Source organism: Calidris pugnax, unplaced genomic scaffold, assembly GCF_001431845.1.
Source record: "Calidris pugnax isolate Ruff unplaced genomic scaffold, ASM143184v1 scaffold107, whole genome shotgun sequence".
In the NCBI taxonomy this organism is placed as follows: Eukaryota; Metazoa; Chordata; class Aves; order Charadriiformes; family Scolopacidae; genus Calidris; species Calidris pugnax.
In genome coordinates, this window is record NW_015090901.1 from 503,001 (window position 1) to 515,921 (window position 12,921).

The following is a 12,921-nucleotide window of genomic DNA, read 5'->3' on the forward strand; positions in this document are numbered from 1 at the left end:
TTTTTTTTTTTGTTGTTGGTTTGTTTTTTTTCCCCACACCCCCCCCCAGAAGATAATTTTGCTTCCGAGTCCAGTCTGTGGTGTTGCCAAGGAGGGAGAAGGACCCCCCTCCTCTGTCTCACCCCCCATTTTTATAGCTTAGCTGTGGCTGCTTATATATATATAGCTTAGCAGCTCAGCCTGGCACAATTTCCTTCCCCTCCTTGCACCGGGTTGGATGTGGGGGCTGCAAAAAGGCTCACCCCCCCCTTACAGGGAATCCCTCCCCAGCGTGGATGGATTCGTCCCTTAAGATCAAAAGGCAGAGGGAGATTTTGGCTGGTGTGAATAGCTCCGCGCAGGGGGGTTTTAAAACTTCCCTCTTCAAGTTGCCTCTTTTAGCCCCCCCCCCTTCCCCTTCCCGTCCCCCCCCAACCTCCTCGGAAGGCTAAGTTTGGCTGGTGGATTGGAGGAGGGCCACGCGGCGCAGAGAGGCTTTCCTGGCACCGGACCCAGCCTCTGCCATCTGCACCCTTGGGACCACGTGCTGCGCTGGAGCCATGTGCGGGGCCGGCCTCCAAAGACGCCGACTGTTGGCCAGGCCAGGTTTGCCAAAAAAAAAAAAAAAAAAACAAAAAAAAAAAGGCCTGATCTTTGGTTTCAAGGGCACCGTGCGTGCGCGGGAGAGAGCGCTTGGCTCTTTTGAAGTTCCATGTTTGCATGTGGACTCTGTGTGTGTGTGTGTGTGCACACGTTTTGTGCTTTACCCGCTGAACCCTCACCAGTGGGAAGGAAGGAAGGAAGGAAGAAAGGAAGGAAGGAAGGAAAGAAAGAAGGAAAAAAAAATCAACCCCCCCCCCAAAAAAAGAAGAAGACTCTTTCTGTTCTCCAGATCTCACTGTTCCCACAGGACAGAGCGGAGGAGCAGGGACAAAAGGAAGTTGTAGAGGGAAGATGCTCTGTTTAAACAAAACGGAGAGGAGGAGCAGGGACAAAAGGAAGTTCTAGAGGGAAGATGCTCTGTTTAAACAAAACGTGTTCGGCGCGTTTTTAGTGTGGCGGGACCAATCCAGGGATGGCAAAAGAAGAAGGAAGAAAAAGCAGCCAAAGCAAACGTTCTTTTGCAGTAGCACGTAAAGAGGAATGCCAGACGCTCTGTTGACACTGATAAAAAACTTAGTGTAAAGGAGATACTGTGCTTTAGTAAATGTTCATATTCAGTAGCGGTTGTGCTAAAAAAGAAGAGGGATCAAGCCTGCATTTGGACCTGAGAAGAGGTATCCAAGCTTGAAAACCTCGGTGGGATGCATGTGGCCAATGGCACAAATTAATGTTGCGTAGCTTTATTTTCCAGAGATGGATTTGGTAAAAAAGATTGAAGAAAGATTGCAGGCACTCGGAAGAAAAAAAAAAAAAAGATTTCACAGAATCTGCCTTACTGCAAGGCCTAAAGATAGAACGACCGAGCCATAAAAGAGAAATTTATAAATACTGGCACTGCTCTCCATCTCGGGCCTCACATCAGCATAACGGGCAGTGTGTAAATTAGATTGCCTGGAAGAAGGCTCAGTGTTGGGAGCTCTACAACCTTCAAACAGCCTTCAAACTACCTGCAGCAACATTTTGGGGAAAAATCAGCCGTTAACTCTCTGTGTCAGATTCTACTGAGATAAAGGCTGCTGCGACTCGGAAGGCGTGATTTGCTAAGTTTGAAGCTTCCTGGGCTGTTAGCTAAAAAAGAACAGCTACCCGGCCTCCCCTTTGGATATGGGGATGTTTAACCTAGGTTGTTCTGTTGGCAATGACAGGGATGAAAACAAGAGTAGTTCAAAGGTTGGAGACTTGCTAAGAGTCCAGTACTTTGATCTACTGTCGGTGTTGTTATGTTTCTTTTAGGAAGCACATCCAGAGCCTTTATTTAACACTGCTACACACCACAGCTGGAGAATGGATCAGTAAATGAGAACCATGTTCTGGGAGTTTTACTTAGCTTTTAAAAAAAAAAAACAACCCAGTGCTGAGCTCACCAGAATTGGGGCCCTCTTCAGCTCCCTACTGAAGTTGGGAATATTGCCTGGGGAAAGAGCGCTCAGGAAGGCTGCCACCAGGCTCTGTATTTTTTATTGTTATTTTTGGATGTCGGGATTTTCTCTACCTCTTGCTTTCCTCATGACTTCTTTGTTGGCTAGTGGAAGATCACATGTGGCTTAAGTAGCATCTGGACTTTGCTTTGCTGTTGCTGGGGTTGTGTTGTATTATTTCCCCTTTGCCAAAATGAACCTAGATGGACTGCAAAACGCGTTGTGCTGCCTGGATGCTGTGGGGCCCAATCCAAAGTCCACTGGAAACACTGACACTGGCTCAAGTGGCCTCAGGGGCAAGTGCAGTGTATCCTTTCTTTGCTTGAAGTACAGCCTGTGTCCTCTACTGCAAAGGAGGGTCTCCTAAGAAGGGATGGCAGAATAACTCTTGCTTAGAAAATAAACACCTCCATCAGTTGGCTTAACGAGGTGAAGGCTGTGGAAGTGTCTGTAGATGAGCGTGTAGAAGGTTACACTGCAAGGTGAGGTTGAGGGGAATTCCTTCTAAGCTCCCTCTTCATTTGTCTGGCCTATAGAAATGGATTTATTTGATTTGGTCTAGTTTCGAAAAAATCCATTTTCACCAGAGGATGGCTTTGTGCTGTGGTAGGTTTGGGAGAAAAAGCAAAAAAAAAAAAAAGAAAAAAAGAAGAAAAAAATTACCAGGGGTTGTTTGAAGTCAACACATAATTGAGCTTAATGAATGGGGCTTTGGCATGGCCGAGCAAGGCAGGGAGAGCTCAAAAGGAAGCAGGCCTCTTTTGGCCCAAGTTAAGACCAGTGTTGAGGGAGAACTGCAGCTCTATACAAGCATAACAATGAATAGCAACAAATATTGGAGCTTCAGCATTTCATTATGTTCCTCTGGTTATCAAAACATACCAGGCTCCTTTTATATTATTATTATTATTATTGCTATTATTATTGTTGTTGCTTTCCTCCTGGGCTGGAGCAAGAACGATTCCCCTTTGAAACGAGCGCGTTACAATTCTCCCATTCTCTGGCCTTTATAAAATTGGAAGTCTCAAGGTATGTGACCAGTTGGAACCTGTTGCATCTTGCAGCAAGTGATTTATGTTCGCAGTTTTGATTTGCCTCAATGAAAAGATTTTCATTCATAGCCCCCAGCTCTCCAGACGGATGGAATTGCTGCTCCATTTAAAAAGGAAAAGGGGTGACTCGCCTTGTTAGGAATTTTTTTTAAAGCGCTGCAGCGCCTATATGCCTGCTTTGTCCTCCCTTCAGGGTGGCTGGCATTCTTCTCTCTCCTCCCCCTCCTCTCTCTCTCTCTCTCTCTCTTTTTAACAACGCTGAAGTTGTTTATTCTTTTTGGATGAAGTCTCAGATAGGCTACTGGGGATGTGTGCTTCAATTGATGGGGCCCCCTACCCCATTGTGGCTGTGTCAGGTCTAATTCATCTCACCGAAGCCCCCTTGTTCCTGAGCGCTCAATAGCGCAAGATGAGGCGATGGAGGCTGACAATGATGCCACACTCTTCACTTGGGGGCATCCAATTACAGGCGAGAGGGGCCCCCTGATTAATATGCTGAAATTAGTGGCCTCTGCCACAAATAATTCCTTGTTGAGTTGCAACAAAAAGGCAGTCCATGCTGCTTGTCTGGAGTGGTTATAGGGACAGACACAAACTGGTCATTTAAACTTCATTATCACTTTTCCACCTTGGAAAGAATGAGGGTGTGACTATGAATTCATGTTCTTGTTTACTGCTCCATTTAAAAGAAGAACGCAAATATTAATCCCAAACGTGATCCTGTCGGGAAGGCCTCATTAAACTGACACATTTTGGTCATGTTCTCTTTGCGGAGCTGGGTAAATAGTGGCGCGACCGTGCTGCCAACTGTACCCCTCTGAGCTACCCCAGCTTGGTGGAGTTCACGCTTGCCCACTGAAACCCCTCGTGCCTGAAGTCTTACCTGCAGCCATCTGTTGGTATTTCGGTGAGGGGACTGGCTTTGGAAGGCGTAGAGTGTGGATAAGCAGTCTGGACTACTTCAATTTTTGGGAATGAGAGAAGTTTGCTAGAAGCTGGGTATATTTCTCTATCAGGAAAAAGGGATAAACTAAATTTATTTTAAGCCTGGTAACACAAATGAGATGACTTTAGATCAAGTTTGCCTTTTCACTGGCATTTTGGCCACAATTGATTGTGTTGGTTTAATTGTGAAGGTTCATAGAACGATGGGCAAAATGCCCCTTTGAAGGTGGGTATTGGTCTGGGCTACCATGGAGTGTCAGAGGTAGATGAATGGACTCAGAGAGAGGACTTGCCTAAAGTCCCAAAGTCTTTGGTTTCACCGGTAAAACATTTAGACAAAAGTTATTTTATCATAATAAAGTAGATGCATGATTTAATACTTGAACTGTTCCACGGAGCCCTCTAAGCTGCCCATTCCTTTGATTTCATTCAAGGCTTTGACAGATGGTTTATATTTTTTCAACCCGGAGGAAGTTGTATTCTGATAAAAGCTGAAGGAATGTATCTCAGGTTCTTGTGTATAATGTGGCATTTCCCTTTCTTCCTCACTAAATTAGACGTTTACTTGTGCCACTTACTTCCTTTGTTTCTCATTCTCCTCCAAGGTGTACACTGCCACGGATCAAACGCATTCCTCTTCGGCAGAAAGAGCTGTAGCATTAAAATGTGGATTATTTTATTATTAAAAAAAAAAAAAGAAACAACCAAAAAAAAAAAACCCAAACCAAAAACATGTTAAATGGCAGAGATAGCCCCTGAAGGAATCATGGGAGTGGCTTTGTGGAGAGACCTACAGCAATGCAGTCTGGAAGGGGGCCCAGCCTCTTGTCAGCATGGTGTCACATCAGAATGTAACTGATTGTCCGCCAATTCTTGGGACCCCCGTCACTTAGTTATGCCACATTTACATTAAATCCCTGTTGCCAGGATGGATGGCAGCCACTGACAAGAGACTAGGTTGAGACAAAGCATTTTTAAGATGAAACCTGAATTTAAATATGGATTATCTGCCTCCTGACAGGGTGAAGCAGTCTCTCTCTGTCTTTTTGTTGATGTTGTTGCTCATTAAAGCTATATTCCTTTGAATGTCGGTGCAAAGGTTTCTGCTTTAAAGGGTCTGAGACTCCTTCTTGGAGCACACCTTGACTCTCATCGTGCCAAACGCTTAAGAATGTGAACAGGTTTTCTCAGATAACACGATGCCATTGACCCCAGTGCCATTATTCACATGAGCAGAGTATTTTAACGTTTGAAGAAGGGGGGCCCTGCTTATGATAAAAACACCTCGGAGTGATGAGTGGCCTCCCAGGCACAGCGCTAGGAAGGGCTACTCACTCCAGTCCAGTTGGCTCATGTGGATAAACGTTTACAGGTTTGGACCTGTAAGAGTTTAGAGCAGGAGGCACCTTTCTGCTCACAATTTTCCCTATCCGCCAATTCTTGGGACCCCCGTCACTTAGTTATGCCACATTTACATTAAATCCCTGTTGCCAGGATGGATGGCAGCCACTGACAAGAGACTAGGTTGAGACAAAGCATTTTTAAGATGAAACCTGAATTTAAATATGGATTATCTGCCTCCTGACAGGGTGAAGCAGTCTCTCTCTGTCTTTTTGTTGATGTTGTTGCTCATTAAAGCTATATTCCTTCGAATGTCGGTGCAAAGGTTTCCGCTTTAAAGGGTCTGAGACTCCTTCTTGGAGCACACCTAGAGTCTGATCCTGCCAAATGCTTAAGAATGTGAATAGGTTCTCTCAGATAATACGATGCCATTGACCCCAGTGGCATTATTCACACGAGCAGAGTATTTTAATGTTTGAAGAAGGGGGGCCCTGCTTATGATAAAAATACCTCGGAGTGATGAGTGGCCTCCCAGGCACAGCGCTAGGAAGGGCTACTCACTCCAGTCCAGTTGGCTCATGTGGATAAGCATTTACAGGTTTGGACCTGTAAGAGTTTAGAGCAGGAGGCACCTTTCTGCTCACAATTTTCCCTACCTTTTTCAGTTGCAATAGTTGGCAGCTGAAGCCATGCTGGTGGAAGGGCGTATGTGTATGGGCAGGCTTCTCCTAAAGCAATCATTTCAGTCTTTTTTTTTTTTTTTTTTTTTTTCTTTCTCTTCTTTCTTCATACAGATATTAAATTTATTTCAAACCCGCCTTCCATGATCGCAGCTGGCAGTGTGGTAGCAGCTGTGCAAGGCCTGCACCTGGGGAACACTAACACTTTCCTCTCCTATCAATGCCTCACACATTTCCTATCACAAGTTATCAAATGTGATCCGGTAAGTGACTCTTTTCTCCTGCCTTAGAGTTTTAAGAATGAATGCCTGCTCACTGCAAAGTGGTGAATCTGACAGTAAACCCTGACAAAAATCAAACCTCAAAAGTGGAGTTTTTGAACGTGTTCTGTTGTGTCCATCCGAGTTAGTTGGCTGTCGTTATATCCATTAATAATGGGTGATTACGCTGCAGTTGGCTGATGGGAATGCCACCTCCAGCTCTGATGTTTGTAAGAGGTGTATCCACCAAAGGAAAGGAAACCCTGTGTCCATTCAGGACGTTGCAGAGGCTGTGGTTGGTTGTAGGTAATTAAACCAGGGCTCTATGTAAAACAAAACTTTGAAAGTAAGGCGAGGAAGTAGTTACCCAGACCTCGTGGTATCTCTGACCTTATCTTTGACCATTCTCGAGGCCTTTTATTGTGCCAAGTGGTGTGAAAAAGCCCTTCTTAAAAGAGTTCTAATGATCTAATTTGGTTTATTACGTGCTAGACCTGCACAGTAGCTGGTATTGAATTCCTTTTTCGGAACAAATGCTTGTCCCACGACTTTTCTGACAAGGTAGATGGTCCTCACAGGACTCTCATTTTGCCCTGCAGCTTCCAGGAGATGCACATCAGTAACTAGCCAGCAATAAACCTTTCATGAGTGAATGGGCCAGGAAGGGAGCCTACAAGGAAGACCTAAAGTCAATGATCCATGTCATAATGGTGTGTGAAGTTGGGGCAGAGTTGAGCTTTGTTTTGTAACAATGTGGAAGACCAATAAATAGATGCTTTAAAAAGGTTCTTGTGAGGTCTCCAAGCGCTGGACAATGAGTCAAATAAAGACAACTCTGTGGTTAGCGGCGCAATCTTTGGGATGCTGTTAAATTATTTTACATGTTAATAATTTAAATACCTAGACAACTGTACTAGTCCAGACACTGCAAAACTAGGTTTGCATAATTGGATTTTGTTGACAGGACGGAGTGATTTCTGGATAGATGAATGCATCATAATTAATTATTCACAAAAGAATATTTTACTTTTGATAGACCATGTGAAACAATTGCTGACAAATACCATATCTCAGCTTATTATTTCGATCACCTTAACAACGCCTCAGTATTGAGCATGTTATTTTTGCTATTTATATTACTGAAGCTAAAGTAACAGTGCTGATATGTTAAATAGTATAAGAACTTATAACTATCAGTATAAGATGCTGAGGTAAAGTGCTGCTCAGTTTGGTATGTACGTGTAATGATTGTAGTCAGTTTGTGAACAATGTAGATACCTCAGGGTATAGTTGGCCACTATTCAATGTGAGATACCTGAAGCAGGTACTGAGGAAAAATAACTAGGGTTGCTATCTGTTCTGGCAGTATCTGATTCAAACAAAAACATTATTTAACTATTCCTGACACAAAGCATTGAAGTAGATTATCTCACATCTTTGAGAACAACAGCGTGTCCTTACGTGACTTGACTTAGTTGATGGCAGAGCTCTTTAAAAAGAAAAGGTAGTTCTAGCAAGGAGAATCCTTGCTTATTTCTTTTTTTATTGTCCAGAGTCATTGCAAAGCCACGATTTGTGTAACCCGAATTTAAGAGCTTTAAAAGGAAGTAACTCCCCTCCATCTTTCATTGCTAAATATATTCATGTGTTAGAGCAGCTAGAGTTAGAACTAAGGGGTTTGTGTAGGTTGCTCCAGAACAGAAGCATCATAGAATTATACCTACACATGTGTATACTGTTGTGTTTGTGCTGGAGTAAGGGAACAGCAGTTTTCACTACTTTGAGTAGAGAAAACTGCTTGGCTTCATACCTAGCGTGATTCCCCTGCACAGAGAATTTCCTACTAGCCCTGCCTGTGCAATCCATGGCATCAAATGCAATTCCTGTTGCCTTATTTCACGAGCACGTGCAGGAAGTTTGCTGCTCTGCACATGATGAGTTCCCCTTGTCAGACCACACAAATGAACACACTTTTATATTGGATTGTCTCGAAAGAGTGTGCATTATAACATGGCTAACGTCCTCCCTGATTATCTATTAGCTAGAGCAGCTGCTCTGTTGGATTGCAGGTTATATAATTACACTTTTTTACCTTTAGTCTCAAAGAAAGCTGAATCTAAAGTAAAATGAATATCACCTGATTGGAATTCCTTTATGGTTCATGTTTACGTTGGTAGGAGTCCAATTTCCCATTTTGCCTTTGATCAGGGGTAATTAGAAGTCAGATAATCACAATTAGAAGTCTTGGGCTGTCTTCCATCATTCTATTCTTGACCCCATCACCCAAACAGATTGAATTTTACCTGACATTCATTTCCAGGCCAGAAATTTGCTAAACTAGCTTAGATTGGGTTTCCATGCTGTCTGTTAGTGCAGCGGAATTCCTCTCCTGCCTGCCCCTGCTCAGAGGCACCTTCAAACATGTGCTTGTTATCCAGAGCGGGTCAGGCACTAACAAAGGATTTCCAAGCAGTTTCTTTTTTGTTGTTGTTTGTTTCCTTTAGTATCTGACCCTGGAGTCTGATCATGTCTACTGTGTGTGTGTGTTAAAGGTATTTGACCACATCAGTTAAACTAGCAAGTCTTTTTTTTTTTTGTTTTTTTTTTTTTTTTTTTTCCACCGAGGAGCTTAATTAATCCAGGAAGGGTTTATGACCTTGAACAAACTGTGGGCATTGAAAATTTGGGTAGTGAAGCAGAAAAGTTGTTGGGAGAAGTTATCAGAGTAATGCACAAGTTTTGTATTTGCTTCGCGGTGTTGAGAAGTACTGAGAATGAAGAAAAGCTTTGGTGAGGTTGTTCATGTTGTATTTTGCAGTTATTTTTGCTAGCTCTACTACATCCCTGCAGAAAAACTCTTCATCTAACAGTCATCTGAATCAGAAGAGATTTGAACAAAAATGCCTAAAACATTAAGAAAATATTGTTCATTCAACTGTAGCTTAAGACATAGTCTGTTCATAATTGTAAAGATTATGTTTTAAAAACATGCAGTTACAATATGCTGTACTCGGAGAATCTCACAGGAAAAAAAAAAATATCTCTGTGGTCAAAAATTACCTTTAAATTACATAGTCCTATGTAATTACTCATGACTGGACTCCAGAGGGAGAAGAATAGGTATTTATAGAAATTCTTTTGAATGGTTTTAGTTTTCAGAGCTCAGACATGCTATATGCAAATGGTAGGATTAAAAAAAAAACACAAAAAAACCAACCAAAAAAAAAACCCCACCAAAACCCACAAAACACCCCCCGCCCCACCCCAAAAAAAGCAAACAGGCTTCGTTTTTGCTCTGAAAATAAAAAGGGCTTTCAGCGTGGAACACTGAACGTGCTACCTTGTTAAAACAGAATTATCTTCAAAAGTGCCTGGATTTGTAAAACCGAAAATACCTAAAGATGTATTCATGTACCAGCCTTCAGTCCATCTAATTCCAAGCGTGACTGAGGTAGGGGGTACAGGACATGCAAGGAGAAGCCCTACAGTCAGGACTGATCCGTCATATCTGGAGATGGGGTAGAAGGACTTCATAGAGACCTTATTGTGGAGGCCAGAGGTATGCAGGAGCCAAAGGCATGATGACTTTAGGATATGAGGCGTTTCTTTTTGTCATTTAAAACGCTGTGTGTCTCTGTCAAGAGGAAATATTACACTAGGGTTTAAACCAGAAAAGGTCATAGGTTATGTGTTTTCAGTGAGCTGTAACTGATGGTCTGATCTGCTTAGAGGTAGGATTAACCTCCCTCTCTCTCAGAAAGGACTTGCAGAGAATTGTTTGCTTGGGTTTCTAATCTTATTTTACCCCAAATGCCATGTGCCCTTATTGGTGGCAGAGGAGATTCTTGTGGTAGTGGAATCAGTGAAAAGCTGGTAGATCACACAAGAAGCCTCTGAATGAAGGCAGAATTGAAACTGGGAAATAAAGAAAACAGCAGGCAGGTCACCCTCTCAGGAAAACAACATTCATTCTCAGTCATGCACATCCTAACACTTTTGACGGCAATTTATCATGGAAGACTGGGTTCACCGCAAGGGCTAACACATGTCATAGGTTAAATCAGAAAAGGCAATACTGAAAGGAAACTTCAAAGTCCTTAATACACAGAGTTAAAGATGTTGGGGGGAAAAGCTTACGATGTTTGTTATAAAGATACGAGTAAACAGCACGCTGGAGGAATTTTTGGCAAAACGTCGTGCGATTGTTTTGCCTGTTTAGGGCACCTTTTGTGGCGTCGCAATGGCTCTGGAGAACACAACCCTAACGTGCAGAAAGTTGAAGAGGTTGAGCTGACAGGCCTTCTCCAATTCTAATTGCTGGGGATCGATGAGTAAAAATGGATATATCTACTCATGATAATGGTTTAGTGCCTGGGGGAAGTTACCTTTCTTCATGGGAGACGTGATCCTCCTTGAGGAGGTCTGGGCAAGCGGCGAGGTCCTTGTGTCCTCCTAAACCCTCAGCAGGATTGTGTGCAGCTGTGTTCAGCTCCCAGAAAATGCTTTTGAAGCAAGGGAAAGAGATCCCACCCTGACTTGAGATTTCAAAGTGAATATGGTAGCAAACAGAAAGGTTGGCAGCTCTTTATGATGCGTGGTTATGAGGATGTTTCTGAAAGATCTCTCCATTTTGGGATCATTTTTTCCAGCACTTTTTTCTGTTCAGATGCTTTTCCGAGTTAGACATCAGTTAGGTACTGATGAACATAGCAGCAGCTGGCAGGCAACTTTGGGCACGTTATATTTAAATATATACATAGCACTTATCTAAGAACTTTATATTATCAGAACTCAGCCTGGGAAAATCACTGTTCATGACCATGGCTTCTAGTAGACTGTCCTGCCAAAGTGATTTTTTGGTAAATGAGAAATCTTTACAGCATCAGCAATGCTTGGACCAACTCTGACTCCAGCCCACTTTCATGTCTTTGCAACTCCACTCACTTAATTTTGATTGATTCACGCTGCTGTCCAGTCAGACTGTTCCTATTTTTCAAAAGTTATAAAGAACAGTGAAGGTAAAAGATGGTATGAATGGACTTTTACAGAACTGCTGAAGTAGTAGTACAGGCTTTAATATCTTCTTGTGTCAAGGTTCTGCCTGGACCTTGTTGTAGACCCTGTTGGCTGAGACCACCAACACGACGGCACTCATGGTTTGTCCAGAGGACCATGTATGGAGATGCTTACCATGGCTGTTAAATAGCAGATGATAAAAGTTAGTTGCTCAAGTCTGGATCCAGGCTGGCATCCTGCAGAAAATGGGGGAGCTTTCACCAGTCAGTGTTTCTCTTGGTCTTCCCACACTTAGTCTGCTGCCTTCCCAAATCATAGAGTCATAGAACAGTTAGAGTTGGAAAGGACCTTAAAAGATCATTGAGTTCCAATCCCCCTATATTTCTCTTGCTTTTTCAAGAAACGGTATTTGGTCTGTGATCTTTTTTTTTCTAAAGGGCCCTGGGTCTTTTTCTCCTTCCATTTAATCTTCTCTAGGATTGTTTACGAGCCTGCCAAGAACAGATTGAATCCCTCCTTGAATCCAGTCTACGTCAGGCACAGCAGCACAACGTATCTTCAGAAACAAAGACTGTAGAGGATGAAGCAGACCTTTCCTGCACACCTACTGATGTGCGAGATGTGAACATTTAAGAGGACTTCTTCTAATGGGTTTGCTTGGCGAGAAAAGCAAAGAAAGGGCATCTGAGAAGGAATCGGCATCAGGATCTCCCCCCCAGAAACCCTTTTCTCCAGGACATTTTTATACCAGAAGGGAAAACCAGTCTTGTTATATTTTTTTCTTGCTCTGTCTCCCTTCCATCTGTGACTTCAAACAAACAAATAAACAAAAAATACCCCAAAAACTGTCTTAAAAAAAGAAAAAAATAGTATTTGCATTACCCCCAGGGGTTTGTGCTACAAAAATAGAGGATTTTATACAATAATAATCAACTAGTTTTTATATTAAAGTGTTCTTGTCTGTATGTTGTAAAAATAGGCATTAACACACAAAATGTCTCCAGGGGAGGTATTAGATTTGATTTCTTACATACAAAACAAACCAACCAACCATTTTTAAAGTAGAAGAGGGTTTTTTTTTTTTTTTTAGATAGTAAATGAAATATTCTTTTTTTTTTTTCTTTAAAAAGCATAGCTTTAACGCAGTTCTAGGCTTTTCTGTATCTTGCTTGCTTATGCATTTAGTCACTTTATAATTCATCTGTAAATGTTTATTTTATTTCCTTAGGTTTTTTTTTTTTATCCTCTTCACCTTATAAATGGTTAACGTAACCCATAAGTTAGTGTATGTTAGTATGCAGCATTATTATATGTTAATCTTTTTTTTTTGTGCCTGTGGATTGCCTGTGCATAAGGCATTTGTAGGGTTCCAGCTTAACATTGTTGGGAAAGGCCAATGTACTACTCATACGATACTCTATTATAAAGAGAAACCGAAATAGTGACATAATATATTATATTTTTGTAATCTTCATATTTTTGTAGTTACCTGTGTAAAATGCTGGTCTGACCCCACAGATATTCAGCCTAATTATGGTCAGGTTCAATCCACAGTTTAGTCTTTTTT

The 12,921-nt window shown here is 42.2% G+C and overlaps 1 protein-coding gene across 2 annotated transcripts in view; it reads left to right on the plus strand.

The window, feature by feature from the left end:
* Positions 1-12,221, plus strand: part of CCND1 (cyclin D1) — a 30,058-nt gene extending 17,837 nt beyond the window's left edge. The window contains exons 4-5 of one of the 2 annotated variants that reach the window (XM_014948871.1): positions 6,193-6,341; positions 11,832-12,221. In XM_014948871.1, coding sequence (XP_014804357.1) covers positions 6,193-6,341; positions 11,832-11,987 — 305 coding nt within the window. In that variant the 3' untranslated portion in view covers positions 11,988-12,221. Of the gene's footprint in view, positions 1-6,192; positions 6,342-6,937; positions 8,697-11,831 lie in introns of those variants that run through there. The other variant, XM_014948872.1, reaches the window with a different exon arrangement.
* Positions 12,222-12,921: the final 700 nt, after the last annotated feature.